Source organism: Equus przewalskii, chromosome 14 (genome assembly GCF_037783145.1).
Source record: "Equus przewalskii isolate Varuska chromosome 14, EquPr2, whole genome shotgun sequence".
NCBI classification, from domain to species: domain Eukaryota; kingdom Metazoa; phylum Chordata; class Mammalia; order Perissodactyla; family Equidae; genus Equus; species Equus przewalskii.
Genome location: NC_091844.1, coordinates 30,663,731 through 30,681,523, shown reverse-complemented (window position 1 = coordinate 30,681,523; position 17,793 = coordinate 30,663,731). Strand labels below are relative to the sequence as shown.

Sequence of the window (17,793 nt, the reverse complement as noted above, 5' to 3'; positions counted from 1 at the left end):
GTGAGAAATCCATGTGGATTTGAGTCATTCTCCACAGGTTTTTCCTGCGTTGCATTATCTGGAACACCAAGGATGTGATCCTGGACGACCTCAGCATCACAGGAGAGAAGATGAGCGACATTTATGTGAAAGGGTAGGGGTTTCCTCCTTCCCACCTGCCCCAGCTTGGTGGTGTCGTCCCTGCTCCCTCTGGGGTTGTGCAGCGGGAAGGGGAGTTCTAGTGTAGGGCAGGGGAGAACAAGAAAGGAAGGAGGGTCTTATGGGGGTGTCCCCCACCAGATTTCTTCTTCCACATTAATCTTTGGGTTGCACTTACAAGGTTTGAGGATGTCCTTCAAGGGAGAAGTTAGAACATTTTAATATTTATCGCATGTTTGGTACATCATGGAGATTTCTTGGGAATTATTTTTGCTTTATCATTTACCAAGTTCATTTACCTTCTTAATTCCCCATTTGCCTAAGTTGAGGATGCATGTTGTGGTAGAAACCTTAATTAGAAATGTTTTCTAAAATATTTATGTCTAGTTGGATGGTTGGCTTTGAAGAACACAAGCAAAAGACAGATGTGCATTATCGGTCCCTGGGAGGCGAAGGGAACTTTAACTGGAGGTTCATTTTCCCCTTTGACTACCTGCTGGCTGAGCAAGTCTGCACCGTCTCCAAGAAGGTGAGTGTCGTTCCTGTCCCCAAGGGTGCTAGTCCCAGGGCTTTCTATATCAGTGTGATTGCACCACCAGTTACTGCTGTGCCATTATCATACCCTCACTACTGCCCACTGCTGTTGGAATCACCACGGCCATCACTGCCTGATGACTACCACCATTGTCCGATCACTACCAATGTCACCACCACCATCATTGTCCCATCACTACCAATGTCACTACCACCACCATTGTCCCATCACTGTCAATGTCACCACCACCACCATTGTCCCATCACCGCCAACGTTACCACCAACACCATTGTCCCATCAGTGCTGATGTCACTACCACCACCATTGTTCCATTACAGCCAATGTCACCACCACCATTTCCCCTATCACTGCACATGTCACTGCCACCATTTTCCCCATCACTGCCAAAGCCACCAACACCATCTCTGCCACTCTTACTTCTCCTTCCAATTCTACCATCATTAGCATTGCTGCCACCCCACATCCACCCCCATACCAGTGCCACAACCATCATATGTAGTTAAGTCCAAATCTTAAAACTACTGCCTTTCTCCCTGCTCCAGACAAACCAAGCAGCACGAAGGATCATGGGGTCAGAGTGGGAAGAACATTTGTAGGGAAACCCAGCATGGCCATCAAAGGGGCCATGGGGCTGACCCCATAGGAGGGCTTACCAGGAAGGCCAGTGTGGCCTGTCACTTGGGTTGTCCCTATGATTGGGTATTGCTTAGCCATGTCCCTCCTGCTACCTTTTTTCCTATGTTTCTGTGTCTGGTGCCTGTGGTCACTGTCCAAGCTGGGCAGTCACTGGGAATGACTCTGCCCTTCCAGGCCTGAAGCCGCTGCCGTCCTCTCTCCACCTTCCTCCTCTCATGTCAGGCTGAAGGCACTTGGGGAGACTTGCTCAGCATCAGCCAGAGGGGAGGGGTGGATTCAGGGACCTCAGCTCTCTGTGTCTCAGCATCTCCTAGCTTAAGTCTCATCTGGGCCATAGATGCTTCACTCCTGAAATAGGCTGATCCAGAGGCAGGTGGCCTCCTTCCTGGTATCACTACACCTGCCTTTAGGGAGCAGCCCCCGGAGCGCAGTGAAGAGGGTGCTATGGGCAGTGAGGGCCTCGCGGTCAGGCTGACGGGAGACGGGGGGCACCTCTGTTGGAGCTTCTGACCACCTACATCCCACCTAGATGCAATTCCACCTTGAGATGCTCTCCTATTCGATGCAGCAAATGCCTCTCTGGCGTTTAGATTCCTCAAGGCTTCAAGTTGCAAAGCTTCTATGAGTCCTCTTTCTTTCCTGAGTGGTTGATTGGCTCAAAGAAGGGAGATACGTAATGTACTTTGGCTGCCTAGGTCTTCTTAATTCTCCTCATTATATCCTGCTGCAATACCCCTTCCCAACACAACACACAGGATCATCCACCCTGTAGAGAAACCAGAATGTTCCGCCGAACATTCTGAAACATTCACACAAAATATGGATTAAAGAAGGTGAAATGAATTTTTTCACCCAGGGATTGCTGCATAGTGCCTGCCTGAGGGCAGAATTTAGCAACAGGCCTGGGATCTGTGCGCTCAAGGAAATCCTAGCCTATTTGTAGGCTCCATCTTGTTTGCTTTTGCTCAGGGTGTTTGTCTATCGCGAGATGTTTGCATAACAAAACACAGGCTGCTTTCCTAGAGGAGAGCTCCAAATCCAACAGACCTTGCCTCTCTTTGCTGTGGATAGAGGGAGCATGGGGCCAGGAACGGGGAAGGGAGGGCTGGGCATCCTGCATGCCATCTCCAGGCTCACCAAGCCCTACGATGGGGTTAGGCATGGATGAGAAACCGAGGCTGAGATGCAGATTGGCCTGCTCAAATGGGAGGCGGGACAACCCCTTCATTGTGACAGATGGAGATGTGGGCAAAGAGTTGAAGGAAGCAGAGGCTGCTGTTTTTGCTACAGTGTAGGAGGAGAAAGAATCTCCTGGCACTGTGGCAGGTGATTTGACATAAGTGGCTGTTATGCTGAGTGAGGGAGAAGGAGGGAGAAAGGAGAGGGAGAGAGTGCTAATTGGTGGTACAGAGCAGGGTTACCTGGCAGTCCTGAGGGCCAGCTGGGGTTGCTGATTAAGAATTTGAGGTGGCTCCATTCTGACAATGATGGGTTTCATTGTTGCATTGTAGACACTGGCAAGGAAGAAGAGGAGAGTTGGGCTGACCCATGGTGGCAGTTCCAGAGGAGGAGAGGGGCTGACGACATACGGAAGGGAGCGGTTGGCCTTAACGGCCCATGGGCCTGGGCTAGCCTTGGAAGAATGAGAAGCGCATGGGGGCTGCCAGGGTGGAGAGGAGGACGAGGAGTCGGGGAGTCCAGGAGGGGCCCATAGGAGGGGCAGGGAGAGAGGGCAGAGGGAACGGAAGTTCTGTGTGGTGCCAGGCTCCTGGAGAGGGTGGTTGGCAGGAGGGCTGGAGGAGGGGGAGTCCAGGGGCTTCTGATGTCAACCAGGAGAGTGAGGGGAGAACTGGTTCGATCCAGGCGGAGCCGGGGAGTCCCTCTGTGGGAGAAGGGACCCTGGGCGGCAGGTGGAGCTGTGCCCACAGTGGGGTACCAATTAGCCAGTCTGGGTTAAAGGACTGAGTCTGGGGGTGGGTTAGTGGGGGCCACTGCACAGCCTGTGAGCTCCCCGGTTCTGCCGGAGCGCCAGCCCTCTGCCAAGGGGTTCAGGGCCTCTGGCAAGCAGGCCCCCCAGGGACCCCATTAACCAGACGAGACTGTCGTAAAGTACAAGGTCTCCTTTCATCCGGCTGCTTTGAACCACCGCTGGTCGCCCCTGCCGGCTCCCCACCTGGAGCCCAGCACACCCACCGGGGCCTGCCTGCGTGTCAGGCACCCACCCTGCAAATAAACAGCTAGTAAAAGGGCCCAGACCGGGAGTGTAATGAGCGCCTGGGACCTGGGGGGCCATTCCCCAGGCTGGAGCCCCGGCCCAGCTGCTCCCACCAGGGGCCGTTTGAACCTCTGGCTCATTACTGAGCCCATAAACCCGGCTGGCCAGGGGAATGGAGGATGCTGGAGGCCTGGCAGGCGGGCCTGCCGAGATGGCCATAAAAGCCCCGCCAGAGGAGGGAGGCACCTGCAGGAGGGCTGGGGCCCGGAAAAGGGGGAGGCACCAGACGGGCTGGGGGACAAGGGGCCAGCTGGGGACTTGAGCCCCTTCACCAACCCAGGCAGCGGTCTAGGCTGCAGTGGGGTGCTTTGCAAGGTGACCGTTCCTTACAGGGCATGGTCTTTGGTTCAGGAGCTCTGTGGGTCTGTGTGACCTGGGGTGGCAGCAAGGCCGTGTGTGTAGGGCACCCAGGGCCAGAGAAACCCTGTGTGGTCAGCAGTGCTCCTGACTCCCCGTGGAGTCTGTACCCCTGAGACTCAGTCCAGGCTCCCGCTGTGAGCTGTGACCTGGCATTTAGGACCTGGCACCCATTGTCTGCAGGATGGTCAGAATGTTTCCTGTCCTTACCCCCTACTCAAGTAAAGCTACAATCAGAGGACAGAGAACAAGTGTGAGCAGGAAACCCCAGTGACAGGCCTGCTGGTAAACCCAGGCCTCGGCATGCCCTCAGCTGCTCCACAAAGCCTCTCTGAGAAGAAGCCCAGATGATGCTGTTCCAGGCTGACTGGTCTGAGGGAGGTGGGGTGGGCAGAGCGGGAGACTGGTGACCTTTCCAGCACCGGGGGCTTTTGATTTGCTGCAGAGCAAGCTCTTGGAGGTAAAGGAGGGGTGGGTTGGCATGATGAGGGAGGGCCTGGGGTCACTGTCCCCTAGGGTGTCAGCTCCTTGCAGCAGTGTGTCAGGGGGTATCCTTCTCGTGATAGCCATGGTCAGGTGGAGGACCCTCAGGTTCCCAGCCAGCCCAGCCTGTCCCCAAGATCACATGGGCAGAGCAGGGTTTGGAGGTGAGAGCAGGACTCTGGGGCCGACTGCCTGGGCGTGAATCCTGGCTTGCCACTTCCCAGCCATGTGACTCGGACAAGTTCCTTGCTCTTCTTACCTCAGCTGCAAGGACGGTATCTCCCTGATAGGTTGTTGGAAGGATAAATGAGCTCATAGTGGTGAAGGGCTGGCACATGAGAAATGCAATATTAATACTATTATCATTGGCTGTCAGATCTTGGGGCAAATTCTTAGCTTCTCCAAGACTCTGTTTCATTTTCTGTAAAATGGGAGTGAGAACCTTGACTCACAGAATTGGGAGTTTTAAAGGAGCATCTTAAGTAAGCCAGCATGGTACCCTCCTGGGCCCTTGAACACTTCCCTCTGGGGGCTGCCCTTAGTTATCTTCCCACCAGGACCTGGCTCTGGCAAGTCCCCAGGGGATGTACCACTCCACTGCCTCCTCCAGGCAGCCTTCCAGGCTGGAATATATCCCACTGCCTCTCTCTAATGATGCTTCCCTGCTTCCTCCTCTGCTTCTCCTCTGGGCCAGGATGCTTTCTGGAAGCTGGACAAGACCGAGAGCAAAATCCCAGCACGAGTGGTATTCCAGATCTGGGACAATGACAAGTTCTCCTTTGATGATTTCCTGGGTGAGCACTGTTTCCAGCCCATGCCATTCTGCAGGTTGGGGGCTGCCCCTGAACCACTCTTGGGCCCTTTGGGAAGGCTGGCAGGAGGAGTGGTCCTATTTTCTGCCCTCAGGGAGTTCAGGGTCACTGGGTCCCCAGGGCCCAGTGAGGTCTGTGACACAGTAGTGCCAGAGTGATCGGAGTAGCCGGCAGGGTGGGCCTGTCAGCAGAGAGGGCATTGAACGCTGGGCCATGGTGGACGGTAGGACTCAGATCCTTTCGGAAGAGAGGGAAGCATGAGTTGAAGGCAGTCAAGCATGTCACTGGCTGCTGCCAGCTGTCTGACATCACACTTGACAAGGTGCCCCCCCCCCCGCCCCCTAGTCTAGACGCAGACTGAGCCCCGTGAGTGAGGGCTCAAGTCACTCTTCACCCTGTGCCTGCGTGATGATGACTGAATGAACAAACAGGGCTCCACCCTCAAGCGCCCAGACGGGATTCTGGCGGGAGAGAAGTGCGCGGAAGCCCCAGCTGGGGAGCAGCGAGCGCTGGGCGGAAGGAAGTGTAGGAGCGGGTGCTCTTGCAGGGGTGGGGTGTGGGGCGAGGAGGATGGCGTTGTGCTGGGTCAGCGGGCTGGACTGTGAGTAACAGCCCCGTCACAACCATAAAAGTTACCCGGGAAAACGTGGCCTCTCCATACCATGGGATGTTCTTCAGCCACAGAGAGAAATGAAGTCCTGACACACACTGTGACTGGATGAACCTTGAAAACACGCTAAGTGAAAGAAGCCAGACACAAGAGGACAAATGTTGTATGATGCCATTGATATGAAGTGTCCACTATAGGCAATCCAGAGAGACAGGAAGTAGGCTTGTGCTTGCCGGGCATAAGGAGGAGGGGGAATATGGTGCTTCTTTTGGGGGTGATGACAATGTTCTGGAGTTAGGTAGTGCTGGTGATTGCATAGCCTGTGAATAGACGAAAAGCCACTAGGTCATACACGTTAAAATGGTTAAAATGGTACATTTTACGTTGTGTGAATTTTACCTCAATTAAAAAAGAAATGACCTTGTGAGAAAGGCAGTCTGGGAGGTCAGGAGTCCTGGGTTCTGGTCCCGCTCTGCCTCTTGGGAGCGGGTGGTCTTGAAGGAAGCACCGAGGCCTCCTCTGGTGGCCCTTGCTTGCAGGAAGGTGAGTTGTCTTTGCTGAGCCTGGGCCCTTGCAGGGGACGTCAGAGGAGCAGCTCCACAGGCGTGAGGAGGAGGACTGCCTGTTCGTCCTTCTCCCCAACCCCTGCCCTCCCGGGCCCGGGCCCCTGGGCTTGGGGGACCCGGAGCTGCTCCCGGACTTCACTGTAAAAGACTCAGGGTGCCAAAATCATGGCACCAAATGGGGCTTTCGTTATTTTACTTATTATTCTGGAATACATAATTGCTGTAGAAAAGTTAGAAACTATAGATAAACAACGCCTCCTCTTACTATTTAATGATAATCCCACTACCCAGAGATAACCTCCACTAATATTTTGGCATATATTATTTCATATATAAGCAAACACATATATGTTACATGTGTATTTTATACATGTATATATATATACACACACATACATTTTTAATATATGACACATATAGCAAAATGGGTTTATATTACGCATACTGTTTTATATCCTGATTTGGGAGAAAACAATGTTTCCAGAACATCCTTTCTGTTGGCAGTTATCTATCTGCATTTATATCTGCAGCGTCATGCTTAATTCCTGCCTGATGTGCTGTCATCCAGATGGACCCTGTTTTGCCTGGCCCATCCTCTCTTGGTGGGCACTCAGGTCATCTCCAGGGTTTCCAGTGTGAGTGACACCTTTAGGCACATCTCTGGACCCTTTGTGCATCTCTGGCCTGAACTCTAAGATTTTTAGTTTTTGTACATTTTAGCGGTTTTTGAAACATTTTGTTCAATTGCCCTCTAGAAAGATTTTACATTTTTATACTCCCACCTGTGCCCTGTGCGTCTAAAGGCATCATTTTTCCTGAACTATTGCTACCAGTTATCTCTTAAAAAAATTGCCGATACGATACCTCATTTTTATTGGTATTTTTTCATTAGTTGTAAAGAGTAACTTTAAAAATATATTTATTATCCCTATTATTGGTGGGATTTTCTTTTTCATGGTTTTGGGATGTTCATCTTTTATTATTGATTTTCAGGGTTTTTTTATATAGTAAGGACACATTACAAATAATTTCTCCCATTTTTTCAATCACTTTTTAATTTTTTTATGGAGTCTTTTTTCTGCTTAGAGACAAAATTTTTTTAGCATCAACCTATCAATCTTTATGGGTGAGGCTTTAGAAAATTAATTTTAAAAAGGAAAACAAAGAAAACTGCATTTTTTTAAAAAAAGATTTTATTTTTCCTTTTTCTCCCAAAGCCCCCCCAGTACATAGTTGTGTATTTTTAGTTGTGGGTCCTTCTAGTTGTGGCATGTGGGATGCCACCTCAGTGTGGCCTGATGAGCAGTGCCACGTCTGTGCCCAGGATCTGAACTGGTGAAACCCTGGGCTGCCACAGCGGAGTGTGTGAACTTAACCACTCGGCCACAGGGCCAGCCCTGAAAACTGCATTTTTACTGAATGAGGAAACAGTATTCAAAATAAAATTAAATAGGCTCATCTTTTGTTTTTAAAAATTAAAAAAACTATTACAACTAGTTTTTAACTCCACAAGATTTCTTTTTTCCTCCTTCAAAATGTGTCTTCTAATTGCATATTTCACTTCTTTTGAATATTTATTACTTTTATTTTAAAAGTAATAGCTAAAATCTATAATCTTGCCATCCGGAGATAATCTTATGTTTTCTTACAGTCTTTTATATAGATCATGCTGCAATAATGCTGTGTGCGCGTATATATATAAATATATATATATACTTTGTACTTATACAAATTTTGTATATATATACATATTACAGTCTTTTATGTAGATCATGTAGGATAATTTTAAGTATATATAGTAATTATAGAAATTTTGTGTATATATATATATGGTTTAATATCCTGATTTTTCTTAATGTTATGTGGGGACCATATTTACATGGGAAGTAAACATTCATCTACATTTGAGGGATGGAGAGATGTGTGGATGGGCAAATAGATGAAAGCTGATAGAGTTGAGCAAACAGATAGATGGGATAATAACTTGATTAATGGATAGAATGCCCAACAAATGGGAGCTATAGTGGGATGGAGATAGTTAGAGCAAAGCATGTAGATGGATGGAAGGATAGATGGATGAGTGGAAGGAAAGAAAACTAGAAGACTAGATCCAATCAGTGGATACTTGCAGTAACCGAGCATTCCACACTGAAAAAATCTAATCTCCTTTGCATGGTGTTCAATAATTTCTTAAATTTGGCCTCAGAAAACATTTTTTAGATTTATCTCTCTCACTTGATCCCTTCAGCAACTGATGCTCCAATGCCATTGACTTCATCATGTTGTGATCGGATTAGGATGGAACCACATGAAATTGCTGTTTTTATAGGTCAAAGTTAGTTGAATACCAGCATTTTCGTATGGTTCAATCTAATAGCTGGAGCTATACAGGAGATGATGGATAAAATGGATGAGCAGATAAACAGTAGAGAAAGATGGATCCTTGGATAACTAGGTGGGCAGATGAAAAAATTGGTGGATGAACCACAGGGAGACACCACTTCACACCTATTAGGATGGCCATAAAAAAACAAAAACAAACAAATGGAAAATAACAAGTGATGGGGAGAATGTGGAGAAATTGGAACCCTCATACGTTGCTGGTATGAATGTAAAATGGTGCAGCTGCTGTGGAAAACAGTTTGGCAGGTCCTCAAAATCTAAACATAGAAATTACTGTATGACCCAGCAATTCTACTCCTATTTATATACCCCAAAGGATTGAAAACTGGGACTAAGATACTTGCACACCAGTGTTCACTGCAGCATTAGTCACAGTAGTCAAAAGGTAGAAACAACTCAAGTATCCATCAACAGGTGATATATCCATACCATGGAATATTATTCAGCCATAAAAAGGAATGAAGTACTGATACATACTACATGATGGATGAACCTGGAAAACTAAGCAAAATAAGCCAGACCCAGCAGGACAAATATTTTATGATTCCTCTTACATGAAATATCTAGAGTAGGCGAATTCATAGAGACAGAAAGTAGGTTAGAGGTTACCTGGGACTGAGAGGAGAAGAGATGGGGAGTTATGGCTTAATGGGCACAGAGTTTCTGTTTGGGGGGATGAAAAAGTTTTGGAAATAAGTAGTGGTAGTAGTCACACAGCACTGTGAATATAATTAATGCCAGGAATTATACGTTTAAAAATGGTTAAAATGACAAATTTTATGTTATATATATTTTACCCAAATAAAAATTTTAAAAAATGGATGGATGGATAGATGGATGGATGGATGTAGACGATGGGTGAATGAATGGAGTTGCACACAGTGAGATGAATAGTTGAGCACGTGGGAAGCTCTGTTAAGGGTGAATCAATAGGGTAGATTAATGGGCATGTGGATGCCTGAGTAGATAGTTGGGATGCTGTCTAGATGGAACAAGAGGCAGTGGATGGGGAGATGGAGTTTGTGGAATATGACCCTGGCTAAGCCATGGAGAGAAGCTGAGGAGGTGACAATGAGTTTTTCTTGAGCCTGCCCTGCCCCAGGGTAGCCCTAGGCCAAAGAACCCCTCTCTGCTGCAGGCTCCTTGCAGCTGGATCTCAACCGCATGCCCAAGCCTGCCAAGACAGCCGAGAAGTGCTCCCTGGACCAGCTGGATGACACTTTCCACCCAGAGTGGTTTGTGTCCCTTTTTGAACAGAAAACTGTGAAGGGCTGGTGGCCCTGTGTGGCGGAAGAGGGTGAGAAGAAGAAGCTGGCGGTAAGTCGGCTCCCTGCAGCCCAGCAGAGGTGCGGGAGGGGCTGCCTCCGTAGATGTCACTGGGCACTTACATGTTGCTCTCCTCTCCCGCCTGCCTCTCTCCGTTTTCCAAGGCACTGTCCCTCTTCCCTTCCAGTGCCAGCCGTCCTCTCCCTGAGGCTCGCAGCCCAGGGAAGTCTATTTCCAGTGAATAAAGCTCTTATCTCCCGCGGACCCTGCTCCTTGGCCCTCACAGGGATCTGCATCCTGGATTCCCCCTGGCTGGGCTTCCTGCGGAGGACAGGGGTAGCACCTTTCCCATTTGACCAGGACCCCACAAGGACCGTCCTTGTGTTACTCTCCTTACCCAGAGGCCTGCTCAGGGGTGTGACAGACCATGGAGGACCATCCTTCCTCTGGAAAGGAAGTGAATCCCTGACAGTTTACTTAGACACAGCAGGCAGCCAGCCAACCCCCAAAGTGGCCCTTGAAATAAAATATCCTTGTCGTATTAGGAATCATAGCACTTATTAAGAAATAATAGCACCTCAAAAGAAAAATGAGTGAAGGGCACACGTAGGTAAGACAGAAAAGAAGTACGAATGGCCATTAAACATTAAAAAAGGCTTATTCCCCCTACTAATTAAATAAAGGAATATTTTTAAATGTAAAAACATTTTTTTGCTGATTAAATTAGAATCTTTTTGAAAAAAATGGGAATACTCATTGCTGGTGAAGATGCAGAGAGTCTGGCCCCTGCGTTTACTTCCGCTGGGAGTGCTTATGGTTTTACCATTTGGGGAAGCAATTTGGGAATATAGAGGCAGAGATTTAACAATATTTATGCCCTGGGGACACTGTCATCTCACTTCTAAAATCTCTCCGGAAGAAATAACAAGATGCAATAAAAAATGTAGGTTCCGGGGTGTTTGTTGCAGTATTATTTATAACATCAAAGAGGTGGAAACAACCTAAATGAACCAAAATAAGTAGTTTACTAAGTAAATTATGGTCAACCATCCCATAGAATGTTTCAGCCATTAAAAAGCAAACTTTGAAAAATATATAATTATATAGTGAATTATGATATATTTCTAAGTGAAAGAGGCAAGCTATGGAACTCTATATACACAGTGAGATAGTTCATAAACTTGCAGGGGAAGACAGCTCTGATGCATAAAAATATTAACAGTGCTTGTCTCCACATAGTGGAAATGTGGGTGATATTCTCGTTTCTTTGTACATTTCCATAGTTTCCAAATATTCTACAAGGAGCACATACTGCCTTTATGATCAGATCAACCCTATATCTTTTCTTAAGAAGATAACAAAGTGGCTCTTAGGTCTGTCCTGGCCTAGCTGCTCTCCAAGCCATGGGACAGAACCTTTGTGCCCCTGATCAGGTCTCCTCTGTCCCCTCAGGGCAAGCTGGAGATGACCTTGGAGATTGTGGCGGAGAGTGAGCATGAGGAGCGGCCCGCTGGCCAGGGCCGGGATGAGCCCAACATGAACCCCAAGCTCGAGGACCCAAGGTTAGTACCCAGCCCCTGACCCCGGATGCCCAGAGGGGCTGAGAGGTGGAGCTGCAGTCCGGGAGGCACCCACTGCATAGCCATGCAGAGGTCACAAGACCCACATGGCCCAGAGATGGACATGACTGGTCCAAAGCCACACAGTAAGTTAGGGGCAGGTGACAGGCATCATTCCAGGGAACCCTGGACTCCTCAGCCAATTCAGAAGCTGGCACTGTTGGGCAGCTGTTTGCTGTGTGCTGAGCGTGCTGTCATATGGCGTGTATATGTTGTGATGTGGACTCTTCTGGGCTGGGTTGTTATTATCCCCATTTTACAGATGAGGAAACCATCTCAGCAAAGTGAGATAAGGTCATTCCACTAAGAAAGTGATGAAGCTAAAGTTCTCACACCTGGTGTGATTGGTCAAGAGCCCAGTCAAGGCCTCTCTCTTGACCAAGCTGCCTTCCATGACCCTCCCGTGGTGTTAATGTGGCTTTCAAATGGTCTTTCAACCTTAATTTTCCCATCTGTGAAGTGGGAAGACCAGTCCCTGTGTTCTCTCCCTTGCAGGCTCATAAGGGATATAGACCAATCTAGTCTATTTAGAAGCCTTGGAGGCAGTTACTGGGGGCTGAAAGATGACTGGAGCATGGGGGTCAAGGCTGCGTTTGCTGGGCCCCTCCCATGGCCTGCTTGGCTCAAGGTGAACTTAGCCCAGATGGCCCACTTTATCATAGTGCTGTGCCATGTGCCATGGGGGTGGCAGAGCAGTGAGAGGCAGCCCTGCCCAAGGATGTTGGGATCTGTGTGGAAAGACAAGAGAGATCCAGGAGACCCAGCAGCATGCAATCTGATGTTAAAACAGGCATTATTGAGACACAGAATTCTGCACGCTCTTTGAGTCGTGGGGCTGACCTAGGGAAGGTTTTGAGGTTCTTGGTTGGGAGGGAGAGAAAATCAGCTTTCTGGGTTCACTTCCTACCATCCTTCTCCAACCGCGGACCAGCCATGTGCATCTAGGCAGGTGGCTTGGCTTGTCTGGGGCTCCATGGGCCCTAGCTCTCCTAAAGTGTCAGCCCCTTGAGCCTGTGACTAAGTCCTGGGTCAGGAAGGAGAGAGGGCGACAGGGAAGGTGTCCTGGACAGGGTGGCTGGGAACTGGGCTCCTGAAGGTGTGTGGGGCTCTGTGGCATTAAGAAGAGGAGGGCAGCATGAGTGGGGTTCACACTAGCACAGGTGGGAGGAGAAGGGAATATGAGTACAAAAGGCTCAGTTTTGGGGCAGGGGCTAGGGGCCTTGGGGATGGGCAGGTCCTGGGGGACAACTGTGGAGGGCCAGGGCAATGTGGGAGCAGGGTTTGGAGAAAGCAGCCCTGGTAGGGGGTGCCCTGCTGACCTCTAGGATCTCATTTCCAGGCGCCCTGACACCTCCTTCCTCTGGTTCACCTCCCCGTACAAGACTATGAAGTTCATCCTGTGGCGGCGTTTCCGGTGTGCCATCATCCTCTTCATCATCCTCTTCATCCTACTGCTGTTCTTGGGCATCTTCGTTTACGCCTTCCCGGTGAGCAGACCTGAGGGGGGAGGCACAGACCCTGTGTTGGAGGGGCTCCTGGTCTGATGTGGAGGGTACAGCTCTCGACCTCCAGTAGGCCCTGGTCTCATGGGGAGTCTGTCCTTGTCCTCAAAGAGCTCCCCCAGTCTGATGGAGAGAAGCAGCCTCTGTCCTTGGGGAACCCTTAGTCAAAGGGGGGAAACTCTCCCTCAGTGGGGAGACATAGCTGTCCTCAGCAAGCCCCTGGAATGTGCAATCAAGGGGTTGGCAGAAGGTGAGGCCCCTTGAGCAGGGGTGGGCAGGAGAACCTTCTTGAAGGAGAGTGTGGAACTGGGTCTGGAAGGGAAGGGAAGGTGTGGATGGCAGAGCAGAGGAGAAGGCCCCTCTGTGTGTGAGGATGGCACCTGCTGAGGTCCAGAGGAAGGGGGCACCTGGGGCTGGGAGAGGGTCTCAGTGTCCACGTGAGGACCTTGACAGAGTGTCCGGTCTCCTGCAGTGGGGTGGGTGTGGGGCAGTGTGGGAGAGCAGAGGGTGGGCCGGGAGCCTCTCACTTGGCACAGTGAACATGGGGGTCCCTTTCACCTGGTGAGAAGCCGGCTGATGCCTGACAAAGAGCTGCCAGGGCCACACCAGTGAGGCTGCTGAGTCCCCAGCTCCAAGGGGCCCCTCCCAAGGAGGGAGGATCTGGGGCTCTCCCCGGTTCTCACAGCTCATCAGGGAATCCTCAAGATGCTCCAGCCCCTCAGCAGCTCTAGAACTTCAGCCCTTGAAGGGATTGCAGTGTTCCCAGGCTGATACCCGATTTTTAATGTTAAGTTTCTTTTAACTTTTTAATATAAAATTTTCAAACTGATATAAAAGTAGAGAGAATGGTGTAATCTCAACTCCATATCACCTTGATTTTAATGGCAAAGAAACACACCCAGAATGGGGAAGGGACTGGCTCAGGGCTGCATGGCAATCTGTGCACAGCTCCCAGTCTGGGCTTCTGGCCACCCTGGGCCTCAGTCCTGGTCAGCACCAGGCCACTGGCCAAGTGCACTGTCCCCACAGCGGGAAGTCCACGCTGAGAATTACTCACTTGTGAGCTCTTTGCTTTGTGAATCCTCTACGCAGAGGAGGGGGATGGAGGGCTCTCTTCCACCGCGGCCCGCAAGGCCTTGTATGTGAGTACAGCGTGCCTCCTACGAGGAAGACAGTTAAAACCACAAAGCTGCCCCTTCAGTCCCTAACATCACGAATTGTGGGGAACAGTAGAGGGGACGGTCTGGTTTGGACATCCAGGCCCAGCTACCCTCTGGGCCATAAGCGATGAAGGACAGTCTAGAGCCAGAGTGCCCGTGCGTCCTGCTGCAGGCCAGGCCCCCTAAGCTGGCTGCCGTGGCCTGGAGCGAGCGCCATGCTGAAACGTGATCTGAGGCTCAGCAAGAGTCTTGGCCAATCGGCCAAACATGGCTGTGGTCTGGGGTGGGGGTCCAGATTGTGGGGACCTGAAGCTTCTACGATTTGGGGGGCTCTCCTGAAGCAAAGGAAGATGAAATTATCAATACAAGATTAGACACTGGGCCATGAAAGGGCACGTGCAGGTGTGGTACCCTGGGATCTGGGTGGGGCCCAGGACTCCGCCCTGGTATTTCCTCCCCTGGGCAGGCCCGGGCTGCTGAGTGGGGAGGTGAGGTTCTCCTTGCCTGGCCCGCCCTCCACTTGCCTCCTCTCATTTTGAGAGTATCTGGCTGCCATTCAGTTCAAGTAAGGACTTTATGAAGCACGTGGTGTGTCCGGGAGGCAAGGGGCGTCACGGGGATGAGGCAGAAGGTGATGAGCCTTGTGTCACTGGGGAGCTTGGTCCCCTAGGAGATGCAGTGAAGCCAGTGAATGAGGGAGAACAGCGGGTGCAATCCAGTGTCCCATCTTGAGGCTCAGGCCAGGGGAGTGCAGGCCAAGGAGAGCTAGTGCAGACCCTTACTCCTCAAGGGAGTGGTCTGAGGAGCAGCAGCAGTGGGGAGCTGGTTAGAAATGCGGAGTCCTGGGCCGGCCCCGGGTCTGCTGAGGAGAACCTGCCTGGGACACATGAAGGTTGGAGAATTGCCATTGTACAGGACGGAGCTCTGTACGTGGAGTCAGGAGATGGTGGCTAGATTCTGGCTCTGCCCTTGACTTCCTGTGTGACCTTGGCAAGGCCCTCTTGTCTGCATGAGGGGGCTGGGCTAGGTCAGCTCTGACCTGCTGTGACTAGGGCTGTGGTTGAGGAGCTGTTTTGCCTTCCCTGAGGGTGCTGCACACCAAGCCTGAAGAGCCGAGAGGATGGCAGGGGCAGGCCCCGAGTGACGTTACCAGCGCCCTTTCTATGCTTAGCCTTTGCCCCGGCCAGCTGGGCCTTGCCCTGTGAGGCAAGCCAGGCCTTCAGGGGCATGGGGAAGGAGGCCCCACTGCCTGGCTGGGAGAGAGAGGGAAGATTTCCAGCACTTCCAGCCCATGGTCCTTGCATGTCCCTGGCCCTGTGGGCAGGAACCCCAGCAGCCCTAGTCAGAGCCTGTCTCCTGGGTCCCCAACAGCAGCATCAGTGTTTTTTGAGATCTTCTGGAAACTGTCTTCTTTAAAATACCAACCCTGCCTTCCCTCTCCCAGAGCTGGCATGTGGGGGTCAGATCCTAGGTGAGGGGTCCAGGGCTAAAGGGGCAGCCTGGGCCCGAGTGGCAGACTGTTTGTGTTTGCAGGCCTTTGCTACAGCCTGGGCAAACCCTGCTTCTCTCCAGCCAAGTTGCCCAGTTACCTGGTGTGTCCCGGATCCTTACCTGGCTTTTAGGCCTCGGGGGCAGAGGGCCCGGTGAAGAGGGGCCCAAGGCCACGGCTGCACCCCCCGCCGTTGGCCTACTCTCCCACCCTCTTGGAAATTCCCCTGGGAGGGGGGACAGGAGGGCAGCCTGTCTGATTCCCCAGCTCCTCCAGAGCCAGCCGGGAGCAGGGCCAGCGTGGGGAGGCAGGAGGCGATCTGGCGGGGAAGGAGCGGCGGCTTTGTTTCCAGAGTTGGCTTTCCCGGGCCGGCGCTGGGGAACATACTGTCCCAATTAGGAGCCCTGTGTTGTGTTGTATGTGTTTTCATGGTTTTTGGGGGGAGGAGTGGAGAGGGGAGATTCCTGTCAGTCCTGTAGCAGCCAGCGCTTAATCAGGGGTGACCCATCTCTGGTTCTGGCTCTTGTCGTGGGTCATCCCCGTACACCCTGCTCCCTGACTCTCTCTTTCTCCTTTCTGGATGGGAGCATGGTGGCCAGTGAGCCCTGGGTTCGCGTGTCAAGGTGTGGGGGGCGCGGGGGAGAATCAGGGCCATGCCTTCAGGTCACCTGTCTGATAGAGGAGGCCAGGGCAGGCCTGCCCCAGGCCAGGCCCTGGGCGACCTGAGTCCTCTTGGCAGCTGGTTGGGACATGGGAGTGAGCCCTGGATGGATGGGGACGAGGACAGAGCGATTCAGGCAGCCGTGGCCCCCAGATGGGAGTTTTCGGAGCGTATGGGCTTGTCTGATGGTGAGGGCATGGGGAGGGCGGAGCGTTGAGTGGCATGGGGCGCTGAGCGCAGGGTGCAGGCAGGCAGTTGAGTAGATGAGCCTCCTTTCTCAGCTCCCCCAGCCCTCCCAGCAGCTGTTACCACGCATCCCTGCCTTCTCCCTCCCTCCAGAACTATGCTGCCATGAAGCTGGTGAAGCCCTTCAGCTGAGGACTCTGGTCCAGGACTGGCTGCCTCCTCTGCCCAGCTCAGCTGAGCTCCTCCAGACCTCTAGGCCTGACCGTCCTGCCAGGGTGGGCAGACAGACAGAGAGACTGGCACAGGCTCCAAGAGTTGGTAACATCGAGCCCTGGGATCACTCTGCTTCCATCATTTCTTTCTCTTCCAACCCAACCCTTTTTGGATCAGCGCATATGTATTTCCGTATAAAACAGTTTGAACCACAAAGCAGTGTGGGTGTGTGTATCTCAATAGCACCTGAATGGGTGTGAGGGGCAGGGCATGTGTGTGGGGGTGGGGTATGAGGGGGGTGTATGCATCTCTGGCTCAGTGTTCCGAGTGGGTGCCGGGCCCCAGGGAACCGTGACCCTTTGATAAGACTGGTTGGGGTGTGGGGTGGGCTCTGAGGCTTGGTGCTGGCCGGCCTAACCTCCCTGCCTCCTCAGGACTTCCCTCCTTCCCCTGTGCCTCCTCTTTTTTCCCAGGCTCAGGGGGACAGGTCCTTCTGCCTTCGGGTTTCTTTGACGTCACCTGGGACGATGTTCTGCTTTATACAAATGGAGCCCCAAGGAAAGGATTGGGCCAGAAACTCTCCAGGCAGGGAGGGCTACTGGACACCTGGCTGTGGCCTTGTCCCCCATGCTCCTGGCATTTCTTGGAGTTCCCTCCCTCTTCTTCCTCACCCTGCTTCAAAGGTCTGGTCTGGACAAACCCCTTTGTCTTGTGGTCTGAAGCTTAGCGTTAGCCGTGGGTTTGACATCTCCTGTAGGAATCGGGCTTCATCTACGGGAGCAGCAAGAACATACTTAGAGAAAAAGCAAAAAGCATGAAAACATCGTGATTCCAAAAAGAGGCCTCTGCCTCTCTTGCCCC

The 17,793-nt window shown here is 51.5% G+C and overlaps 1 protein-coding gene across 28 annotated transcripts in view; it reads left to right on the top strand.

Moving 5' to 3' along the window:
• Window positions 1-17,148, top strand: part of DYSF (dysferlin) — a 210,030-nt gene extending 192,882 nt beyond the window's left edge. For all 28 annotated transcript variants that reach the window (XM_070573811.1, XM_070573802.1, XM_070573806.1 and 25 more), the window contains 7 exons: window positions 38-133; window positions 526-667; window positions 5,140-5,239; window positions 9,975-10,153; window positions 11,555-11,664; window positions 13,061-13,208; window positions 16,873-17,148. In XM_070573811.1, the coding sequence (XP_070429912.1) occupies window positions 38-133; window positions 526-667; window positions 5,140-5,239; window positions 9,975-10,153; window positions 11,555-11,664; window positions 13,061-13,208; window positions 16,873-16,911 (814 nt within the window). In that variant the 3' untranslated portion in view covers window positions 16,912-17,148. The remainder of the gene's footprint in view (window positions 1-37; window positions 134-525; window positions 668-5,139; window positions 5,240-9,974; window positions 10,154-11,554; window positions 11,665-13,060; window positions 13,209-16,872) is intronic.
• Window positions 17,149-17,793: the final 645 nt, after the last annotated feature.